Raw genomic sequence first — 25331 nt, forward strand, 5'->3', positions numbered from 1 at the left:
CACTCTGTGGTCCAAGGCAGCAAAACTAATCCTGAGTAGATTGCAAACTCATCATGGGACACAGACACCTGCACACAAACACACACACACACACAGACTCACAGCTCAGTCACATGCATGTACACGAACACACACACACACCTAACTCACTCACATCCGGCATGTACACCTATGGATACTACAGAAAATCTTTACAACTCGAGGGGAAACAGAAACCCCTGAAAAAAAAACATACGGATACAGGGAGGACATACAGACTCCAAAGAGAAGCACAACAGTTGAGAATTAAACTGTAGGACTGACAGCTGCGAGGCAGCAATGCTAAATCCTTTGGCATAAACTGGGTTCCATTGTCAGTAACTGTATGTTCGGGTAAACCATAAGCAATGAAAAGTATTTTCAAATGACTACTGATGTGTTGAGACATAAGTTCTTTCAAAGGAAATATTTCTGACTATTTTAAATATGTACTCACTATCATCATGAACATTTTCTGACTGTTTTGAATATGTGAGAGTACCAAACGCTCTACAAGTACAGAATGCACGGCCAAACCATAAACATTTCAAAACACCAAAGGCCAGCATAAAGAGTACATAAGGCACTTGTAGACAAAATAAAGTAAATAAATAAAATACTTTATTCAATGCTCATCTTTGCAGCTTCTGATTCATTTGATAAGGCACAGATTCTTTGCACAAACTTTCAATCTTATCCTCTAGGTTATGTCACCAGAAAAACATTGTTACTGTTTTAATTTTCGCAGTACCAAGACAAGTGGTGTGGTGCTCTTCTAACAAAACTCTTCTCAGTTTTCATGGACAAATTGGCTCCCTATTATAACTATGAACCAGTACAGTTGTGCAAGTCGAACTTACCATAACAGTAGATGTTCAAAGGATCACTACTGCTGTAGACTTAGCTGCAGTAGTTTTAGCTATGTGGGTTATATCCTGCTACGTATATAACAGCTGGCTAGCTTCCAAAGCTTCAGGGCAACTTCCATGTACCCAAACTCTCAAGCAGCTCGAACTGAGCTGACTAGAACACAAGTTTGGGAATGAAGCCCTTCAGAGCTTTCCTGTCAGCACAGACGGGGATGCTGAGCCTTAAAAGGAAAAGGCTAGAAATAAAAAAAAAGAAATATTCACACCTTGGTATAAAAACCACACCAAAAACAAAGGTGGTGGAAAGAGGGATCAGCTACTGCAGCAGTGATCATGTGAACATCTGCTGTTACAATAAGTTCAACAGTGATCATGTGGACATCTACTTTTACAATAAGTTCAACAGTGAACATGTGGACATCGACTGTTACAATAAGTTCAACAGTGATCATGTGGACATCTACTGTTACAATAAGTTCAACAGTGATCATGTGGACATCTACTGTTACAATAAGTTCAACAATGATCATGTGGACATCTACTGTTACAATAAGTTCAACAGTGATCATGTGGACATCTACTGTTACAATAAGTTCAACAGTGATCATGTGGACATCTACTGTTACAATAAGTTCAACAATGATCATGTGGACATCTACTGTTACAATAAGTTCAACAGTGATCATGTGGACATCTACTGTTACAATAAGTTCAACAATGATCATGTGGACATCTACTGTTACAATAAGTTCAACAGTGATCATGTGGACATCTACTGTTACAATAAGTTCAACAGTGATCATGTGGACATCTACTGTTACAATAAGTTCAACAGTGATCATGTGGACATCTACTGTTACAATAAGTTCAACAGTGATCATGTGAACATCTGCTGTTACAATAAGTTCAACAGTGATCATGTGGACATCTACTTTTACAATAAGTTCAACAGTGATCATGTGGACATCGACTGTTACAATAAGTTCAACAGTGATCATGTGGACATCTACTGTTACAATAAGTTCAACAGTGATCATGTGGACATCTACTGTTACAATAAGTTCAACAGTGATCATGTGGACATCTACTGTTACAATAAGTTCAACAGTGATCATGTGGACATCTACTGTTACAATAAGTTCAGCAGTGATCATGTGGACATCTACTGTTACAATAAGTTCAGCAGTGATCATGTGGACATCTACTGTTACAATAAGTTCAGCAGTGATCATGTGGACATCTACTGTTACAATAAGTTCAACAGTGATCATGTGGACATCTACTGTTACAATAAGTTCAACAGTGATCATGTGGACATCTACTGTTACAATAAGTTCAACAGTGATCATGTGAACATCTACTGTTACAATAAGTTCAACAGTGATCATGTGAACATCTACTGTTACAATAAGTTCAACAGTGATCATGTGAACATCTACTGTTACAATAAGTTCAACTTACACAGCTGTACTATGTTCTTCATACTGATAAGTGCTGAAGTAGCCTTAACTATATGTGTAGATTACCATAGATAACTAATGTGTAGATTACCATAGATAACTATATTGGGAGGTGGAAGGAGAAGGCTCCAGGAGACCGTGGTGAATGGTCCTAGCAAAGCTTGATCTAGGCATAGAAAAGGAATTAAGCATATAGTGCTTTGTAAAAGTATGTGCACAGGATTGAGTAGCAGCTTCTAGAATACTTCTAGAATCCAACCCTCTCCACAAAGGCATAGAAGAAGCCATGATCCTTATACAGTGTGCCTTGACCCTGTCTAGAATACATTTGTCATGGTATGTATAACAAAAGGTAACAGCCTTAGACAACCATTTGGAAATAGTCTGTATTGGCACCAGCTGCCCCTTATTCTTACCTCCACAAAAAATGAGCAATTGATCCTATGATCTGAAGGATTCAGTTCTGTTAAGACAGTACCTGAGTTGTCTGTGGATATCGAAGGTATGAAGTATCCATTCTACCTCATTGTCAGGTTCAGGAAAGGAAATGAAGAGACGGATAGTTTGTCTTAAGGTAAACATAGATACCACTTTAGGCATAAGAGAAGGAAAAGTTCTCAAAGAAACCCTGTCTTTGTGGAAATGAGATAGGGTTGACTCACAGTAAGAACATGCAAGTCATCTCTTCTTGCAGAGGCCAGAGCAATCAATAAAACTGTTTCCCATGTTATGTGCCTCAAGTCAGTCAGATTAGCCAATTCAAATGGAGCAAGTATTAGTTTCTCTAACACAAAGTAAGGTTCCCAAGGAGAGGTCACTGGTTTACTTTGGGGCCTCTTATGCTAAACCCCCTTCAAAAACTTTTTGACATGTAACTACCTTGAAAGAGGAGAATCCATGGGCAGACAGGCTAAAATGGCCAATAAATGAACCTTGACTTAGGAACAAGAAAGGCCACAGGATAATAATTCACACAAAACCAGACAATAGCCCTGACTTGGTGCTAGTTATGTTGATGGCACCAGCTAGAAACCCTTTTCCATTTGCTAATATATGATTTTCTGTAGGCTTTCTTGCCTCCATTAGTACCTGCTGCACATCCTCAATAAACAGGTGCCTAACAGGAATTAAGACCCTATCATGCAGGTAGTTAATTGAAGATGACTGATGTTGGGGTATATCAAACACCCTTTTCTTATGTGAGTAGATTAATTCTGTGAGGAAGCTTGCGGTAATTCCCTCTGGCCATTTCCAAAAGAAAGGGGAACCATGGTTGCCTGAGCCAGAATGGAGTCACCACAATGATCTTGGGGGACTTCTTCTGAATCTTCAGAAGTAACCCGGATATTAATAGAAAGGTATAAAGAAACATTCCTGCCCAAAGAAAAGAAAAGGCATCTGTTTTCCAGACTTTGTTGTTTGGAGTACTGGAATGGAATTTTGCCAGTTGACTGTTCAGAGAGCAGGCAAAGAGGTCTACCTGAGTAACTCCTCGCAAACGGATCAAATCTGGAAGACCCCTGGATCTAGTTTCAAGTCATGAGGATCTGCACTGGTCCTGCTCAGTTTGTCTGCCACACAGTTTTGCTCTGACAGAATGAAGGATGCATACAGAGTGAGACTGTGCTGTGAGGCTCTATCTCAAACTAACATGGCTAGTCAGCAAAGTGGATACACCTGGTTCCCTCTTGCTAGTTGATGTACCACATCACTGTGGTATTGTTTGCAACCACTTGAAGAGGTCCCAGGGACCAAATATGGCTCAGAGAATTGAGTGCCTTGATCAGGCAATGTAATTGCATCTGTCCTTGGTGTTCCACATCCCTTGCATTTTTATCTTTCCTGAAACTTCTCCCCAAGCAAAGTTTGAAGCATCTGTGGTGACTGATTTGGAGCAGGGAAGGAGAAGGGGAGACCTTGATTTAAAATACCTGTTGTCTCCACCAAGTGATTTCTCTTCTGACAAACCCCAGTGCTGGGATCGGAAAAGTCAAAAGGGTGTTGATGCTAGGACCAAAGATATTTCAGATACCACTGTATCTTTTTCCTGTGGAGTCTTGCCAGGGATATCATGAAACTCATAAATGCCATGAGGCCCCAAATCCTGAGGTATTACCTTGTAGTGACTGAAGTCTGAGTGAAAAACATTAGAAATAGATCTAAATAAATATCTATTTTTCCAGTGGAAGAAAAGCTTTTTGAACTAAGGTGCCTAGTTGACATCCCAGGAACCCAATCCTGTGTGAGGGAGTCAAGAAAGAATTTTGATGTTATCCTAGAATCCCAGAGAGAGAGATTCCTGACATTTTGAAAAAAAAAAAAAAAAAACTTTGCAAAGATAAGCTAGTCATCTAAATACAGATGTATAAAATGTGGATACCCTCTTGCATGCAATGAACTATAACTGGAGCTAGATACTTTGTGAACACTCTTGGTGCAGTGGATAGTCCAAAGGGTAAGGCAGACAACTGTTAATGTAAAACACAAAACGTTATGTAACGCCTGAAGTCTGGATGAACAGGTATGTGATAAGCATCTTTTAAGTCTACTGTTTCCAGAAACTTGAAAGAGGAAGAACAGGCAACAAGTTGTGAAGTGATGTCATTTTGAATTTATGCACTATCACAAACAGGTTTAGGAAAGAAAGATATAGAAGTGGTCTCCAATCATTTTCTTTCTTTGAGAATAGGAACATCCTTTAATAAAACCCCTATCCCACTTGGGAAGGAGAAACTGGTTCTATCACTCCTTAGGACAAGATGCGATGAAAAAAGTACAGTTGTGTACACTTACCAAAAATGTAGATGTTCTAGTGTATTCACTGTTGCAGTCATTACATTTGGGTTATCTGCTTGCAGTAGCCCTCAGTCGGCCTGATTATCAAAGTCTTGGGTCCTGCGTCGGTTGATGTCTCATCTTCCATGATGTCAGGTCATCAGGGGTATAAAGGATGCAGTTGACGCCATTACATCAGTTTTTCTTGCCCCAGATGTCAGGTGCCCCCCTCAATGGGAAGCAATTAAAAAAAAAATATATATATATATATATATATATATATATATATATATATATATATATATATATACAAGATTATACCTCCAACAAAAAAGCAAATGCACCAAAAAGCTTTTAAGTATAGTAAAGGAGAATAGAGGTATAGTCAAAAGAAGTCATGGGGCTGGAGGGAGGGTAACCAGGACTGCAACAGTGAATACACTAACATCTACATTTATGGTATGTGTACACAACTGTACTATGTTCTTCTTGTTTCACTGTTGCAGTCATTACTTTTGGGTAGATTCCCAAACCTAAGGATGGGGGGAGGAATTTAGATAGCATTAGGACCAGCTATAAGGCCTTGCAAGACTGCAGTGGAAAAGCCAGCTCTGGATTTAGAGAACACTGGCAAATGGTAGCAGCTTCTAGGATGTCTCTGGTGGGACACCTCTGAGAAAGGCTGTAGAGGTAGATGCAGCCCTGGTTCAATGGGGCCTAATCCACTGTGGGATAGGTTTTCCATGGTGCTTATAGCATAAATGAATGCAATGACCTGTCCATTTAGAAATGGTTTGCTTTGAAATAGCCTTCCCGTCTGCCCCTGCAGCAAATGCCACCAGCAGTTGTTCAGATTTCCTTTGAGGTTTAGTCCTGTCCAAGTTAAATCTAAGTTGTCTGTGCACATCTAAGGAGTGCAGTATCCATTCCCCCTTTGTTCTGTGGATTAGAAAAGAAGGTTGGCAAATGAATGGACTGATTAAGAGCCACACTGGATAAAACCTTGGGCATGAAAGAGGGACTGGTCCTAAGGGACACCCTGTCTGCATGAAAGATGATGAAAGGCTCCACTGCCATAAGGGCCTGTAATTCAGAAACCTTTCTTGCTGAAGTGATTGCTAAAAGGAAAGCTGTTTTCCAAGAAAGGAATTTTAACACTGTAGTTGCAGCTGGCTCAAAAGGAGGAAGAGTGAGTTTTTCCAATACAAAGTTAAGGTCCCAGGCTGGAGTTGGTCTCTCCTGGGTGGTCTTAAGTTTTTGGCCCCTCTGAGGAACTGCTTGAGCAGTGGATGAGAAAAAAAGGGTGGTTCTGTGCTGTAATGAGCTGAAATGGCTGAGGCATGAATTATGATGGAGTAAAAGGAAGGGCCCTTGTGAAGCATCTCAGTTAAGTATTGAAGAATCTGACATAAACTGGGTGCTGCTGTGGCCATCCATTGAGTTTGGTTCCAGGCACAGAATCTTTTCCATTTTTCAGCATAAGATTTTCTAGTACTAGGCCTCCTTGCCTCCAAAATGACATCCAACACTTGTTTACTGAGGGGTGGTAACGGAGAGATTAGGCAATTAGCCAGGCTGCCAGGTTCAGGGTTTGAAGCTGGGGATGCAGAATCTGGCTCTCCTGCTGAGACAGCAGGGTAGGGGTCTGAGGCAGGTGCCATGGGGCCAGCTGTGACACATTGCACAAGAGGGGGTACTAGTGTTGGCGAGTACAGTCTGGTGCAATCAATATCATCCTTGGTTTGTCCTGTTTGATTTTTAGTAGTATTTTGGAGAGGAGAGGCAGAGAAGGAAAGGCATAAACTGACAGATTTTTCCAGCTGAAGGACAGAGTATCCACTTTCCAAGCTTGTTTGTGAGGAGTCCTTGTGCAAAATTTGTCCAATTGGTAGTTCTGGGGGGAGGCAAACAGGTCTATATCTGGGCTCCCCCATTTGTTGATCAACATTTTGAAAGTCTGTGGTTCCAGTTTCCACTCGTGTGGGTCCATGCGATTTCTGCTTAGTTCGTCTGCCAGTGTATTTAGTTTTCCTGGCAGGAATTGAGCCTGTAGATGCACTTGGTAGCTCACGGCAGTGTTCCACAGAGCCATGGCTAGTCTACAGAGGGGGTAAGAATGGGTACCCCCCTGCTTGTTTATGTACCACATAACAGTGGTGTTGTCCATCTTTACCATTAATTGCCCTGGAAGAATGTGGTCCTTGAAGGCTGTCAGAGCATTCTGTACAGCTAACATTTCTTTTTGATTGATATGCAGGTGCATTTGACTTGGGTTCCATTTGCCATGAATACACTTCCCTGCCAGATGAGACCCCATGCATAGTCTGATGCATCTGTTGTTAGGGTTTTGGCAGAATGGGGGTAGAGTGAATGGTAGTCCCTTGTTTTGGTGGCAGGCCTCTGCCCACCAAAGGAATTCTAACCGTAGGCAAGGTATGATAGGAATCATTGCGTCTAGATCCTGAGAATGTTGACACCATAGGCTTTTCAGATACCATTTTAGTTTCCTTATATGCAGTCTTGAATATGGAATTAGTAGAATGCACGAGGCCATGAACTCCAAGGCTTGCAGTATTTGCCTTGCAGATGGCAGGGTTTTTGTGGCCACTAGTTTGAAGTAAGTTGTCAATTGAATTGGTATCTCTGGCGTGAGGAAAGCCATCTGGGAAGTTGTGTTCAAGCTTGCTCCCAGGAATAGAATTTGTTGACAGGGTACCAGATGTGATTTCTTTTCGTTTATGGTGTACCCCAGACAAGTTATCACCTTTTGTACAAATGCCAGATGATTCAAAAGTATGTCCTGGCTTTCTGCCTCAATTAGATAATCGTCCAGGTATGTGTATATTTGAATATTTCTTTGCCTGCAAAATGCAATGACTGGAGCTAGGCACTTTGTGAATACCCTGGGTGCAGTAGATAAGCCAAAGGGCAGTGCAGAGAACTGATGGTGTATGCAGCCTGCTTTGAAGCATAGGTATTTTCTGCAGGATTCTCTGATTGGGATGTGCAGGTAGGCTTCCTTTAAATCCAGTGTTGCCAACCAGGCATTCTTGCCTATCATGGGAAGCAACTGGTGAAGAGTTAACATCTTGAATTTTGGAATCACCAAAAAGGTGTTTAGGAAAGACAGGTCCAGGATAGGACGCTATGAGTTGTCTTTTCTGGGTACCAGAAAAAGTCTTGAGTAGAAACCTTGTCCCTTTTCCTCTTCTGGTACAGTCTGAATAGCCTTTAATTTTAAGAGAGAGAGTATTTGCTTTTGAGCCTCTGCCCACTGATTTGGGGGTAGATCTGGCCAACCATTTGGGGTTGGTAATGTGTGGAAGTGAAATCTGTATCCTTGGGGAAACTATATTTAAAACCCATTTGTCCTGGGTAATGAGTTCTCAGTTTTTTGCTTGCAGAGCAATCTTTCTCCCTAAAGGAGCAGTCAGTTGAGAAGTGCATGGAAGTTTTAAAGTTAAGTCATTGAGACAGCTTACCATACTTAATGCTCTTGGGTCCCTGTGAAATGGTCTCAGGATCCGCAGTAGGATTTTTAAAAAGGAACTTGTGAGAATCAGGAACCCTGTAATATATGTCAGGTTTTCTGGGAGCAGGAGGTAAAGAGTCAAGGGCCAAGCTAGATTCCGAAAAGGCATCGTCAACAATGTCCAGCACAGGAGGGATAGCTAAAGGCCTGTGTTGGGGCAGGAGTAAGAAATATGTAAGCCTCTTTTTAGAATCAGAGTAATCCTGGCTTTCCCAGTGAAAATGCTCCCTAAGGGTATACAAGGTTTCACCAAAAGAAAAAATCCTCTTGGGGAGAAGCAGAGGGAATAGAGTCCTCTGCATCAGAATCCTCATAGGTAGATAAGGGTAAATCCTGGTCATCAGAAGAGACAGAAATTTCAGAATCTTGGTCAGACGTATCATAAGCAAAATCAGTCCTAGGTCCCTTAGAGGGGAAAGGTTGGCTTCCCCTGATTAAAGTAATAAGGTCTTCAGCCATACTTATTTGTTTTTTTAGGCATAGAGGCCTGACCATGCGGTCTGGGCGTCGGTTTCTTAGGCATAATTCGAGTTTTAGGCCTAGAAGAAGAAGATGGCATTGGTTTAATATGCAAGTCAGTAGGCCTGAATACACCCTCAGAAGCCAGTGCCTGCACAGCGGCTCCGGACCCATCCAAGATAGAGACATACGCGAGTTCCACAGTTGAAGCATCTTGTGGCATACCAGACTCTGAATGGGTCTCAGTAGAGGCCTGCAAATCCGAAGTAGCAGGTATCAAGGGCTGCGAAAGCACCTTACCGAGTAACGGCGAACTGGCGACTAGCTGAGGAGAAGCATCGTTGGCAGCTTTGGACCTAGGCGGCCTGTCTCTGTCTTTATCTTTGCGTTTTTTCAGAATGTCAGTAGTCAGGTGGCTTAGCGAAGACATATCTGGATAATTGAACGAGTACCAAAATATTTAGAAGCGAAAATGTGCTGACGACGAATAGTTCATGGATAAATAAGGCACAAAACCGACAGCGAGGTACGTCGTGGTCAGGGCCTAGGCAAGGAATGCAGTATGAATGAAAATCTTTGAGGTATTTGCTTTCCACAAAAAATACAGTTATTAACTTTTACTGACATCGGTTTAGAGCAAGAAAAAGTTTCCCCAACGGGGTACTTAGCTTTAGTTGAAAAGTTCAGTTCTGAAACTCGAAAACAAAAATTTCAGGAGTCGGCCGACCAGCACTTGCGAACTGCTTCTGCTTCGGGCACTGCACGGCAAGAAAGACTGATGTAATGGTGTCAGCTGCATCCTTTATACCCCTGACGACGTGACGTCACAGAAGATGAGACTGCAACCGACGCAGGACCCAAGTCTTTGATAATCAGGCTGACTGAGGGCTACTGCAAGCAGATAACCTAAATGTAATGACTGCAACAGTGAAACACGAAGAACATCAGGTGGGAACAAAACAGTCTGATCTGCAGGATGAGGAATGATCCCCCCTGGAAAGAAGGAAGTTCCTCCCACTGCTATTTTTAACCCTGATGAATGATTTTCAGAACCCATTTGTCTGAAACAATCTGTTGCCAAAGAGAAAAATGGACATTCAGACTTTCTGCAAGAGAAAGAGGGCCAGGGTGGGAGGCGTCACAAGGTCTGCTGAATAGTCATTCAGACTTGATGGAGTGCCGTTGGTTTTTGGGGGCTTGAGACTTGAATCTCCTTGTCACATTTAAACAGCTGTTTATCTGAATTCTTCTGAGACTGTTTATTCTGTGTTTTTTTTTTTTTTTTTGCTGAATTTGGATGAGATGATAGAAAATCCCTTGGAAAATTTGGAAAGGAGGGCTGAAAAAATCTTAGAGTCCCTGGATCAGTTTGCCCCTTTCATCACACTTTTTGATCACCTCTGCAGCAAAGGGGACTTTAAAATCTTATTTTTAAGATCATCTGGAAGGTTCAGAGAATACAGCCAAGTAAACCTCCTTACGACCAGTGGCCTTGGCCCCAGAAGAAGTATCAACAAAGTCATGCACACACACTGCAAACAATGAGTAGTGACCAGTGCAATAGAAGAAACTTAAGTTATTTAAAGCAGGCTTTTCTTCACGAGAAGAATCTGTAGATAAAATATTCCTCATACTTTCACAATATGTCAGAGTAAACTTTAAGATATGAGCCTGACAATTTAAAATTCTGAAATTCAGGGGTGCAGAAGTATACATTTTCCCCTACCTATCAATAAGTTTTCCATCCTTATTAGGAAGACTAGGATTGGAATTAAGTGCTTAGCAGCAGAGAAGTCAACTAAGGCTCTAGCTGCTGGGTCAGGTTTGGGAATAGTGTATAAAAATGTAAAAGAATGAAGAACTTTATACATCCTATCTGCCTTTTTAGGGACAGCTGTCTGACTATCAGGAAAATTGCAGGCAGTAAGATACACATCCCCTGAATCAGACAGGACAGGAGGAATGAGTGTAGGTTCTGGAAAATTCTCCAGTAACAAATCATAGTATTTTTTTGAGGGACTGAGAAACCTGAGTGTTCTCCCACTGAAACACTGGGATATTCTAAAAATAGCCTCACAGAAAAAGAAACCCCCACATAAAAAAAAATCAGACACTGAGATCTCCTCTGAGTCGTAATCAGAAATCTGAGGACAAAACCGTGAATCTGTCCCTGTATCTTCCGCTTCAGATCCAGAATCTTGAATCTCTTCAGGAAAGGAAGACTCACTCGTTCTTTTATTGGAAACTGCTCTGTAAGAAGGATCAACATCCTGAATCAAACCCTGAGTCAGTCCCAGTAAATTACTCCTAGCCAAAGAAATTTGGGGAATAGATACATGCTTGGTTTTCTGTTTATTTTTGACAAGAAAAATGGGGCCAACTGTGTTACTTATTGCAGCCACTGCTTCCCCAGTGATGGGCACAGCATTCTGACGCAGCAGGGAATCCTTCCCTGTTCACTCTCCCAGGACTACCAAGAGTGGTTCTCCCTTGCCCACTGAGGGGACACAACAGCCACAGATGATGTAGATAAACCCCAGTCCATAGTGTCTGTAGGTGCTACCCCAGAGGGATCTGGGGTAAAAAATGAGTGGTCTGAGGTACATCAAATGGCCACAGCAGAGTCACCCACCTGAGGCTGAGGTAAATTGCACACCATCCCTTTGGCTGACATATGTGTTACAGTGTTCTGCTAGTTCAAACCCAGGGCAGACACATATATTTCTACACCTGGCTAGAAGGGAAGACATATCTGGATAAACTCATGCTCCCAGCTCCTTATGCATAGTTCTCAACTGTCCCAGTTTGGCAGAAAAAAATTTCTGATTTTCCTTGATAATTTTGGTCTGTTCCATACAAAATGTGTGTCTTTTTGTCAAATTGTTGAGGGCTGCAGTCACTAAATAATGACAGAATTGTTTCAAACTTCATATCGTTTAGAAAGTGCTTGCTGATGCAAAATCTGTTACTCTAGCTACTTTTATAAGTATATACAATCAATATTTAAAAACTGTCCCTCATTGTGGACCTTTGTCTGACCCCCACCCCCTTTGTTTTCTGGCCTTGTCCTTGATTCTTGAGTTAGGAGGTAGAGAGCTATGCCTCTCTCTGTTTAAAGTACACTTCCACATGTTATTCCCAGATAGTGATCATTTGCTGGTGAAGAACCAACTCCCACCCGCCCCAGAATATTTACGCCAATAACAGCCTTAATTTTTATTCCATATATTCAGTGCGGTTACACTGGGGGCCCACTACATCTCTTTGACTCGTTCAAATCACATCACACTAACCTGGTCACACCAACCCAGGAAGGACAGCTCACGTCCACACATTCATCACGTTATAAGTAAATGTGGAACATATATATATATATATATATATATATATATATATATATATATATATATACATATATATATATACATATACATATCGTTTGCTCAAGTGAGCAAACGTCTGAATCCATAATAAGCGAACACACTTTAACAAAAGTGCTTTTATCGAAAAAGCACTTTCGTTAAAGCGTGTTACAAAAAAACCCCACTACATTTACATTTTAGAAGGGGGGCTTTGTCCCCCTGCACCCCCCATGTGGGGGGCTGTGCCCCCACACACCCCCTACTTTAATATTCTCCCTCCGAGACCACACTACAGTGGGGAAAAGGGAAATTTCCTTACCCGCACCATAGTACAGCCTCGGCAACAGGCATAATTACACGAAAGTGCCTCTTCAGTGAAAAGCACTTTCACGTAAATATGCCCGGCCGTTTGCTTTGCTCACTCGAGCAAATGTCCTAGATCCATATATATATATATATATATTTTTTTTTTTTTTTTGAGAAAATAAGATCTTCTGTACCTCCATGGAGAAACACTGCCCCCAAAATGCTGCTATGTTACTATTCTCAGTCCTAGTCCTAGGTAGCTGCAACTTACAGAAAGAGCAGTCACTGACAGACAATGTTGCACCTGCTCTTCTGCAAGGCTCACCAACCTTGGACCACCCATAACTCCACATCATTACAATCTTCCTCTGTCATGAAGAGAGCAACAACACATGAGAAACTGCCAGGTCTTTTATTTTGCTAGAGCAATTTTAACTTGACCTTAATTGATCTGAGCAAGTAACCATACTGTGAGCTTGTTACTTTGAAAAAATCTAACATCTCCAACCTAATACTTTATTTCACAGTTTTATTAATACCCACTTAAGTTAATGAATTTGAACATTTGCCCTTTGTCTGGAGGCAAAGTCACAACAGCATATCATGGCTCATCTGAAAGCTAACAGCAACATGAATTTATGAACCTGTTTCACAATTCATGAAATAATGTTTCTGACACTAATTCTGTCATTTCGTTTTTTAGCCCAAATAGTTTGTTAAAACAGAATTAGGCACTTACCAGGACATAATCAGCCCACATTTCCCTTGCTGCTTTCAATGCTGCTTGCCTGAGTTTCATCACGTGTGTAAATCTAGAATTTGGCCAGTGTTTTGGACCCATCTCTTCTGCATAAGATCTGAAATGAAAAAAGAAAAAAGAAGAAATGGTGTTTTAAAAAAATCCAAACAAACTAGCACACTGCAACAGACCCACAGCACCAGCTGTTGTATGCTTTCATTCCTCATAGTAAATACCATAAGCCATGAAAATGATGCTACATCCTCTCCAACACAGTAAAAACACACACAGTTCACATTTCAAGTGTGCCTTACGTCATCTTTATTTTAAAAGGCCGTCCATAGGTTGGTCAGTTATGATTTCTCTCTGATATAAATGAAGGTCATAGGTCATTCAATCACTGCAAGAGAAATGGCATTAAACAGTAGCCCTGGGTCCAGGGCACGAGTAACAAACTATTGCCTTAGTTCTTTCAATCGGAAGGAAAGAAACCAGGCACTGAAACAGCAAACGCATCAGATACTGAGGTGGGGGACAGGGAGAGAGCCTTTTAAGAAATAAGGGGAAGCAGGTCATGGTCAAAGCTAGCATCAGAAGCTACTTCAAGTCCAGAGCTTCACAGAAGGTAGTGAAATAAAAGGTCAGAGCAAATTATTTAATTTGTTTATCTTTGTTGAACACGAATGCCCCACTGAATTAAATACCCTTTTTCAGTGGAGGGCCAGGGAGAAAAGCTGCAATATTCACATACATAGACAATATTGAGTATATTCTTATTTACCACACTGACTATAATATTTTTATTTTGTTAGATTTACATATTTGCATCCATAAAAATCGTTCTGTAGCATAATAAACCTGAATAACATCTTAGCACTACACAGTCCTTTCAGGGAACAAATAAGATATAATGAGCTCAGATCAGGTGTCTCACAACCATTCATTACTATTATGAAAAATATGTCACAAAGATTATTTTGGAAAAGGTATTCGCAAAACATTCTGGGCTATATAGTAACGTACAAGATTACTGCAATTTGGCAACCAGTAATACATTATAATACTGCGCTTATAATGACATTAACAGCTATGTAGTACATTCTTAGCTAAATCTTTGAAATCAGCCAAAAATAAATGAATACTTTGTGCCTAGTTATTTTTGAACATACTTGCAAAACTTTGAAATGTGCTAATGGAACAGAGTCTGGCCAACTACATTCTGTCTGCGGCTAAAAGTAAAGCAGTCCTAATATAGTGGAAATTGACTAAATCAGACAGTAACTTGTGATCCTGCTTATGAAGGAAATTTATTATGAACAGCCTCATAAAACAGTCAAGTGACTGGCATCTCTGCTGAGGTATGTGGTTAGTTTGTTTGCAGAATGCAGTAGTTTACAATGAAGTCACAGCTCAGGAAAAAGGAACAGAGTGCCAATGAAGATAAAAACATTCGAAATAGCAGGTAACTGTAACACATACTCTATGAAATTAATTCTAGCCATAACAAAATAATTTAGAAGTGTAGCATTATGAACATTATGCACAAACAAGCTATTCAATCTGCACAAGGGAAATCTCTCTGTTCTTTCAACATCATTGTCCATCGAATGAATCGTGCATCTGTTTGGAGGAAGCCATTGCTACTATGAATTTATTCAGTTAATTGTATCAGATCAAGACCAAATAGTAATCAGTAAGAATAATTTCACACAGTGATGTGAGCTAGAAAACAGGCTTGGAAGGAACAAGCACTGATACAAGACCCTCCTCAGTTCACTAAATGGGGTTGCCCTAACATGTATCTGTGGCTTCCCTATCAGCTAGAGGTGCACGTGGGTTGGGGTTACAGGCCAAATACACACCACATATTCCACTGGAGCTCATAGCTGGGTATCCTGATTAGTTTAAAATCATTATACACACCTTCATGCCAACCTGTGAAGATCGGATATTCCACCCCATGCCTCTATTATCCTACAAAATGCAGGAGTAATAACTCTATTTTGTGTGTGATGGTAAACCTTGGAAAGAGAATCCAGAAAATGAAAACAAAGAAAGACCATGGGGGGGGGGGGGGGGGGGGTCTATGAAACAGTCAAACCCTTAGAAATTCAGTGCATGAGTCTGTCAGGCTTGAACCTTTAGAGTTCTGCACACCTCTGAAAGATGCATGGAATAGATTAGCATGGAAAGCATATCAAAAGTGTGTGTGTGTGTGTGTGTGTGTGTGTGTGTGTGTGTGTGTGTGTGTGTGTGTGTGTGTGTGTGAGAGTGTCTGTGTGTGTGTAAAGAACATGGAATCTTTTCTTAAGTTTTACATAAAAACCCACAGCAAAAATCCAAACTAACTGACTTTCTCATTACATGAAAGACTGTGATGTATAGAATACAGAAATACAGATGTTGATGGTACATTCAAACTACCTGACCCACCCTGCCTACCACTTGCTCTAATTGTTGAATACATTACAGTCTAACAAAAGTGACCATCTAGAAGGCCATTACACACTCCACCTGCTACATGAAAGCCTGCAATATGTAAATGACCCAGAGACACAAAAGCAACAGAAGAAATCTCCTTGGGGCAAAGGTTTCACCACCAAACACTCCTCCATTTTTAAATCATCAACTGAGGTTGCAGCATTTAAAAAAATATAGCTCTTCTTGCTATTCAAGTGTTTTTTAAAAAGTTGCAGCTTTTTGCATCTACTTCTATCAGAATATTTTGTTATGATACCAAAATCCTATCAACATGGTCACAGTAAGCAAATATCACTGCAAGCTGCAGCAATCAAAGTAAACTAATGGCGGTAAGGGTGTTTGGACCAGCCCACCTGCCTGGTTAAGTAAACAAGTAAAACTAGGACACATAGCAAAATGCTGAAGCTACAATTAAAGTTCCCTTGGCTAAGGAATATCAGCCCCAATTGTTGTTAAATGTTTAATAGGTGGGTCTTAGCAGAGTGAAGTATAGCAACACAACTTTCTTACATGTCAAACTTTTAACAGCTGAATGCTATATAAGCAAGCCCATGGGAAAAATTAGCAATTTCTCACTTACACTCAAGATTAACTTTTCACTCATACACAAGGTAGACACTGAAGCAGCAGTACAAACGAGACTTTTACCAGTTCCTCACATGTGTGAACAGTACACAACCTACACACAATGGGAGAATTTAGAAGGAAAAAAGCTGTTTTTTCATTCAAGCCAACAAGTTGCAAACTGAGATAAAATACTGCAAAATATTTTAAAATGGGTCTGTCAGCAACTGCTTCTTTAAAATAAGATATATCCAAAGCAGTAAATCATTCCTCGGTGAACCATTTACCGTGCTACTTAGGCCTTAAACATATATTTGAGAAACACACAAAAGACAATCATCACCAAAAAGGATGTTGCCAACATACTGCATAAATTAGTTAATGCTTCACTTTCCTCAACAACATTCATGTTCTTCACTAAGACGGAAAGCCAAGAGGCCAAAGCCCTGTGGTACCGCTCTCTCTCTGTCTTCACTGGCACTGACACACAGGAATCTGTGGCACTTTTCTCTGGGAAGAACAAAGGTTAAGGTGAAGGCCAGCAAGTTTCTGAAGAAATACAGAGATGTTGAGTCTTAGAAGGCCCAGAAACCTAAGCAGTTAGAGGTGAAAGTTGCAGAAAGTATTGAGAAAACTGTTGACAGTAATGACAATCACTAAAATAGATGTAGATAATGCTGACAAGACTGGAAAGGACAGACATGATCCACATCTGGTTTATCTACATATTATCAAATTGTAACCCAAGGAGCCCTGACTAGTCTCTCACCTATGACTGCACTTCTCCATCACTGTTTTCATTGTTTCAGTGGGAAGACAATAGGACTACTTCTGTTACAAGTGTTGTCAACCTACATCGTCTTCATCTTCATCATCATCATCATCATCCTTCTTTCCATTTTATATGGGGTCATGGGGTCATGTCAGCTGTTGCCACCTGTCTCATTTCAGAGCCAATGTCCTAACTTCTTCAGCTGTCGTGGCCAGTGATCACAGACCGTCTCTCACACCATCCATCCATCTCTTTGCTGAATGTCCTCATTTTAACTACATCCAGACACCCTGACTGGGTGTTTATTTTCTCAACAGTAGTGTGACACTGAATTAGTATGTTTAAGTAAAGAGATTGCTGGAGGTATATTTCTTTATATACAGGTGTAGAGGGCATTTCTCTCTGCAAAAATACTGCTTTTGAATTTTATAGTGGACTAGTTCTGACTGACTAGATAGTGTTTCAGGAAACTGGGACTCAGAATTAGTGCATGTTGGGGGGGGCATCTACATGTAAACATTCTCCCAGCAGCATAAAGAGAACCTGTGCAACACAGAGAGAGAAAAAATACAGTAAATGATCCTCCCATCCCAGGATAAGGACTTGCAACTCAACAGAAAATCTCATAGCCTTGAAGCAACACAACACAACAGGTGTGTATCTTGTAAGGAAATTAAGATCTCCAACTTGGCATCCCCTCATCTACTAAAAAAAAGATCCTGAATCAGCAATATCAGCAGGGACAGATCATATGATTGCAGAATGACACAGTGCTAAGTCGTACAAGCTAGAAATTAAATGTATACTGCTAACCAGGGTTTAATTCTCACAGCCTCCACTTCCATGGACTTGGACTCTGAATGAGTCACTTAACAGGACAAAGCAATATATATGCGACCCTTAAATACAGATATACTCAAGTGTCCATGGAGCAATTCTAACACTACCAGTCCTGTAATAACAACAAGAAGCGTCTCTCAGGACAGATTTTACACTACTCTTTTCATTAAAGCCAGGTGTCACATGAACATTTAGCATCCTATGATAATTAGAATGTGTTTAATATCTGTACTTTATATATTTTTACATGATTACTAACATTTTATCACATGTGCATATTAGGTATTACAGTAAAATCCCTGTACAGGAGAACATCTTCTTGGTTTACTACCAAAATTACAACTGATGAAAAAAAAAATGTTCAGTTCAGCGACTAACAAAACCAAAACCACACACTGACTAGGTCATTATGCCGAACATCATGCCAATTATTGAAATCCGGCATTATCTGACATACTGTTTCCCCTGCACCTTTCACAACAGTAACTTATATTATGGTTGTCAGCAGTATGAACATACTGCACTTCATGTTTTTGCAGGGGGCAAGCTCCCCTGCACCCCCCACACCCCCTGCAATTGATGTATTCCAACTCCGAAATCACATTACAGTGGGAAAAAGGGTAAACTTCCTGATCTGCATTGTACCGTGACCTCTAGTACCTTGAAATACTCAGTGTTATACGTAACTCGAAGTGTACCAGGATGTACATCTATACTTTCACCACTCATCCTCAGTTTGTAAGTACCTACGTAGATAAAACAATGCCAGCATACTACCCTTTCATCTGTAAATATACTGTATGTACCCTTTGGGAAGGATGTACTGCATACTTACAGAAATTAGTTATGTCACCAGGGATACTGATTATTATGGCCAAGTGCCTTCAGTGGGCAAACAAAACTAGACTGCATGATGTTTTGTACTCTACCAGCAGTAGGATACGAAGTCATTACTTCAAATAAAATTATTCTAAGGTAAGCATGCCAACAACATTAAATCACAATCATATCTCCAAATAGCATATCACTCGATGTTTTGAACTGAGAAATTTTTACCGGTCAAAGTTTTACTAGTGACATTATGACTTTCTGCAATCCAACGTGCGGTAATCCTATGATTGCTATTATGATAGTAAACCCATCTTCTAACCTAATATAATTAATTCCATCATGTCAGGGATTGTGTGACCACTCAAGGGAAAGGGAAGACTACAGTTAGATGCAGACACAGTTTCTTCTGAAGTGGTCTAAGGCAAGATATAGAACTTCCACTGAGACTCTGTCAAAACACTTGCTGTTCTCCAGTTATATCAACTTCCAGCATACAGCAATTAATATAATGAACCAGAAACCCCAATATAAAAATATAATACAACAGTTTTATACATACAAAGAGTAAAATTGCCATGAGCCTCCTAAAAGCTATACTACTTTGCTTTTAAAGCCTTAAATGCTGATTTCATATACATAAAAAAGCAGTGTTTTAAGCTTTTATCTAGAACTAACAGTACTATCTTCACAATTATGAAAAGGCCAATATATTAGCAATGGCACAGTAGCAAAGACAAGTGAAGGAAACTTCTTAATGAGACCAAAAGGATGATGTTATAAAAATCTAAACATCCTACCAGTGCTCATAACTTTTTATTTATCCTTTGTTGACTGGGTTAGTCCGGCTAAGCTAGCAACCTATTTTTAGGGGAGAACCGAGGTGATATTTATACTACCAGTGGAAATTTGGCTAAGGCATCAGGGAATTTCCCCTGCTCTTTTTAATAGGTACTGTGGGATTTTTATATCCACCTGAACTACCACCAACTCAGGTAGATGAGGTGAGGCCTTGGTTTAACATCTAATTCAAAGGACAACACACTCAGGAGTGATGCCTCCCCCACTCCCACTGCTTATACTGAACTGCTATGTCAGGAATCCATCTATCTGATGTAAGAATAGAACCCACAGCCTCTTACACCAAAGGAGAGTGCACTATCTGTTGCTCCATTGATACTAATAACACCATTATAGTGATACAAATTATTACATGATTAAGTATGACAGAGACAGATGAGAGGATGATTATATTATAATGCAACATTAACAGTAGTGTAATGAAATAATAATAATCTGGTAATATAATAAGGAATGTCCAAGAATAACAACAATGTGCAAACACAGTATAATATCATAAATACAGTGACAAAGGTAAGATGCAAAGGATACTTTAATATAAAGTTTAAGAAATGGTACAATGTGGTGACGCTGGTAGTGACACAGACATACAATTCCAAAGCAGTATTACAAGTGTAGTGATACAAGAAGGTAACAATACAGAAATGAGTAACAGTAAAATGAGGTAATAATGGGATGGAAGACGGACAGTAACGAGGTGATAATGACCTGCATACCAAGCTCTGCTATTACCAGTACATGTAGTGTTACTGCAGGAATATATGATGAAACATCGCTGAGTCTCTGCCTTAAAGTGTGCAGCTCTTAGTGCTAAGGTAATGCGCAGGTGGTGTACATACCTCACTGCAGCACTTTCAGAAATTTTTCCTGTCAAAATATTAACATCCCACATATCTCTCAACTGTACAGATTTTTGCAAAATGTCTAGATTTCTGCCTCATATTTTTCACCTGTTTTTCATATAATTGTGGTTTTCTGGCAAATTAGTGGCAAATAACTAAAGACTGAAGTTAGAACATAATGACAGAAGAGTTTCAGACTTCATAACCTTCAGAAAATTCATGCCAATGCAAAACTTGTTATTCTATCAACTTTCTAATTTGTAAGAGCAATATTTAGAAATTCTCCCTACTTTTGGGCCTTTGTCTCACTTTTACTTATGGATTTGTCCAGATCTTGCGCTAAGAGGTTGAGAGGTATGCCTGACAATATAAAACACACGTGAGTTATTTAAGGACATCCACCAGCAATCCATCAGTTCTGCCAGATTATTTGAATTAATTTCTAATACAGATACCACCCTCCTTCCTACTTCTGTGAACTTTCAGCTACCGTCTAATTTAAAATTAATCTTCTGTGGTTTCATCTGTATTTCCTGATATACAGAAAACAGTAACCAACATTTTTTTTTAAATTACACCCCTGTGGCTAGTCAAAATACAAAGCACTTAAAAGACTTCAAAGTTGGTGTCTTCCCTTCCTTCATGCTTCCTCTCCTGTGGGCTGCTGCTTCTGTGTGCTTTCTATAAATTGGACAAATGTCAAGGCAGACCATCTGCTCTTTCTCTACAGCCTCTTTGACCTTTGCATGTTCTCCTATAGAGATAAGAGTGAAAAGGAGCTGGCCATATACTTATTCCAACGTTATGAGGTTTCATGTCGCAACATACAAGTCAGCTCAGCTTATGTACACTAAATTGCTACTTTATCACCAAAGTCCTCTTTATGTAACAATATGCTTCTCATTTCCTCTCCTTTTTTCTTTTTATATTTGAACTGAGCTTTTTGATTTATTACTTTACAATGAGGAAAAATAAGGGAATTATTACATATATTTGTTGATAATGAATATCTGACTCCAACCTACACACACATAAAAATAATGAAATGCTTCAAAACTGTACACACGTGCACAAATGTCTTTACACATCAGAACATTGTCCCTGCAACTACAAGCATAAAATACACACAGTTTAAAGTAAATAAAAGTGTCAGACTTATGCCTTTATTAGCCTCATACAAATCCACTGTTATATTTCAGAAAGCTAATCTAAAAAACTCTAAATACAGGCAAAAATTGTTAACTAGGAAAAGTTGCCAAGGTGCTTTGTTATGCGAATGCGAAATTGAGGAGTAATTTCTTATTTCCTACTGTTTCCTTTAGTAACTATTCATCTACGCCAACTAGGAAATGAAGTCCCCTACAGAGTGCATTTCTCCTCCGGAGAAGGAGAACATAAATGACATATGACTATAAAACAGCATGGTTTCTTCTCATAACACCACTGAAATGTATTTTAGTACTTTTCTGTCATTAAATCTGTAATGATTTCTATCCCTCAGCTCATTCGTCCTCTCTTTTTACTCTATGACAAGATTAAATCAGGAAATTTCCAATTTCTGCTCTGTATCAGTTGCTTGAAACTATTATGTTTTAAGGAAATATATATTGCATGAACAAAAGCAATATTAATCTGCATGTAAAAGATCCCATGGCACCCACTGAAAAGAGTAGGGGCAATTCTTCAATGCCCTGACCAAATTTCCCCTAGTACTATAAATACCACCTCTGGTCTCCAATGAAAAGAGGCTATTAACCTAGACAACAAATGATAAATTAAAATTAAGCTTTTGTTTGAGGTGTGGACATATAGAAATTCACGTCAGGAGTGAATGAAACCGTAATTGTGTTAGGATTTGAGAGACCTGGTAATTATTTTTTGTAGTACCTGCAGCTTCAGCTGTTCTAACTGGACTCCCAGTTAGAAAAAAAATACAGAAGGGCGAAGACTTTTACAGCTTTTAAAGTACATGGCACAAAGACAGTGGCCAGAAGCTAGGTGTTGCTCTAATTTAAAAACAACTTTAAAAGCTATTAGACAAGACACTCTGCCCCGTTTTGTGTGTGTGTGTGCCCAAAGACATAACTGGCTCATCCAATGCCCAGTGCAGGTCTCCAAACCAAAGTCCTGCCAAAAAAAAGGACTTTTGACCGTAGGAAGCCAGTTTGTCTACTGACTTCCCCACAGTCTGAAACATGCCCCCCCCCCCAAACTCCCAAGCTCTGAGTGAATTGTGGCTGGGTTGTGACTATAGGAAGCTGATTAGTCCATTGACTTCCTCACAGTGAAATCCAGACACTCATATGCTCTGCCTTAGGTCTTCAATAAAACAGCAAAAAAAAAAAAAGACTCCAGATGGGCTGAGCCGGTAGGAAGCCAACTGGTCCATACCCTATAACATTTTAAACTAGAGGTGATTGCCCCCTTCATCTCTCCCTTGCTATGCTACTGGCTGTGTCTGTGTGAGTCATAGTTTCACAGGTGTGTACTAGGCTAATGGCCCTGAGGCCTTTACAAGCCTAGCCCACCGTAGTGCCCTGGCATTGTGCCGCCCATCATTAGTTCCCAGTGCCTCTATCAAGTAGAGCCACTGGAGTGATTCCCTGGGGTGAACTTTCTATATCCCATCCACTCACCAAGATTTCTCTTGAAGAGGGTTAGTGAGGTGCTCTGCTTGACATGTATGGGAAGTCCATTCCATATTATGAGCCGTCTCTGGGTTATGAACCTGTCCCTCCACCATATTATGTTGATGGTGGTAATAAGGTTGAGGTCTCTGACTGTATTACAGCTTTTAAAGCTACTGTAAGTTTTTTTCTGCTGTTCTGCGGTGGGTGCCACTGACTGCTGCTTTGTTCTGGTGTAAAACTGCAGCTTAACAGTGTTGAGAAGCATATTCATTGCATCAGAAAGGTGCTTAAAAAGGTTGTCTTTTTTCTCAAATGCAGAGTGAGGTCATGGTACTGCATACGTTCTAGATGGCTTTACAGAAATGTCATGACACAACCAGATGGAAAATCCCCCACATTTCCATGATAAAAACCACAAAACACACACTTGTTGTACAACAATCAAATGTCGAGTGAGCAGATAAAATCAGCAAGATGTGTGTGTCGGCTCATCATGATGATGTGTGTGTCGGCTCATCATGTGCCACTCAGTTATGTTACACTGCTGGTGAGACAAGACCTTCATTAAACACACATCAGGAGTGCTTATTATTTGTCTGCAATTTATTTTTTGAATAAGTGGAGAGCAGATACAAATGCAACATAAAGTAATAGCAACAGGAACACATCAACAAATATTACTGCTACTTCTGTTATAATCATCATCTCATAGGTTCATAGGTAGGTATTAGGCTATCGGCCCTAGGGCCTATATAAGCTTAGCCAAAGGTACCCTGGCTTTCGCCACCCAAGAAAATGATTATCCTGTGCCACTGTCGAGCAGAGCCACAGAAGTGATCCCCGAGGTGAATTTCCTATTTCCCATCCAATCATCAAGATTTTTCTTGAAGAGTGCTAATGAGGAGCTTTGTTTGGCATAGATAGGTAGTTTATTCCAGAGTATGGGAAGTCTCTGGGACAGGAATCTATCCCTCCAGCATGTTCTGTTTATTGTGGTGACAAGGTTTAGGTCCCTAGAGCATGTAGCTTGTAGGGATTGGAATTTCTTTAAGTGGAGCATGTCCAACAGCTCTGGGTTTGACATAGCTTTGTATGTTAAGCAGAGATCATCCCTGAGTAGGCAATATGTGACAGAGTAAAGCTGGAGTTTTTTGAGATGGTCTGCATAGGACATCTGTTTGAGAATGTTAATCCTCTTTGTGAGGTATTTTTGCAGCCTTTCCAGTTGTTGTAGATGTCTTGTGAGGTACACACCAAAAGGGGCATTGTACTCTATAATGGGTCTAATGAGTGATGTGTAGAGGGGAACAATGACCTCTTTTTTAATGGAAGAGAAACCTTTTGTGATGAGGTGTGCCATGTAGAAGAATTTCCTCACTACTGTGGTGATGTGATTATCAAAGGAGAGACTACTGTACACTTGTGTCCCAAGGTCTCTTATCATACTTTCAGTGTTAAGTAGACTACCACCTATGTGGTAGTTCATGGGTACAGAGTTTTTACCAAAGGGGATGACAATGCACTTTTTGGCAGTGAGTTTGAGGCCATGGCTTTAACACCAGGCATCTGTGTCAGTGAGGCCCATTTGTAGGATGTCCACATCATTAGGAGTTTTGATTATGGCTCCTAGTTTGCAGTCATCTGCAAACTTTATTAGCCAATGACCTTCTGTGTTAGCCTGTACGTCAGAGAAGTAGATACCAAACAAGAGAGGCCCCAGGACTGAACCCTGTGGTACTCCACTTGTCACTGGTCTGAAGTTGGATTTGGAGTCTGCTACTTTCACAGTATGGGTTCTGTCAGTGAGCCAGTTGGAAACCCATCTTGTGACATAGGGATTTATACCTAGTTTAGTGAGTTTATCTATAATTCCAGATTGGGGGATGGTGTTGAAAGCCTTGGCGAGGTCAAGATAGGCAGTGTGAACCACCTTAGGGTACTTCTGTGGCCTTTCTAGCTTCTGCAGATGTCTTGTGAGGTACATTCCAAAAGG

The 25331-nt window shown here is 40.2% G+C and overlaps 1 protein-coding gene across 1 annotated transcript in view; it reads right to left on the bottom strand.

Annotated features, from left to right (window-relative positions):
• Nucleotides 1–25331, bottom strand: part of COLGALT2 (collagen beta(1-O)galactosyltransferase 2) — a 1144817-nt gene that overhangs the window by 575771 nt on the left and 543715 nt on the right. Inside the window, exon 3 of the mRNA XM_044085299.1 lies at nucleotides 13521–13638. Within this exon, the coding sequence (XP_043941234.1) occupies nucleotides 13521–13638 (118 nt within the window). The remainder of the gene's footprint in view (nucleotides 1–13520; nucleotides 13639–25331) is intronic.

The sequence above is a fragment of the Protopterus annectens genome, chromosome 10.part0 (assembly GCF_019279795.1).
Source record: "Protopterus annectens isolate FY-2018-M chromosome 10.part0, PAN1.0, whole genome shotgun sequence".
NCBI lineage: Eukaryota > Metazoa > Chordata > Ceratodontiformes > Protopteridae > Protopterus > Protopterus annectens.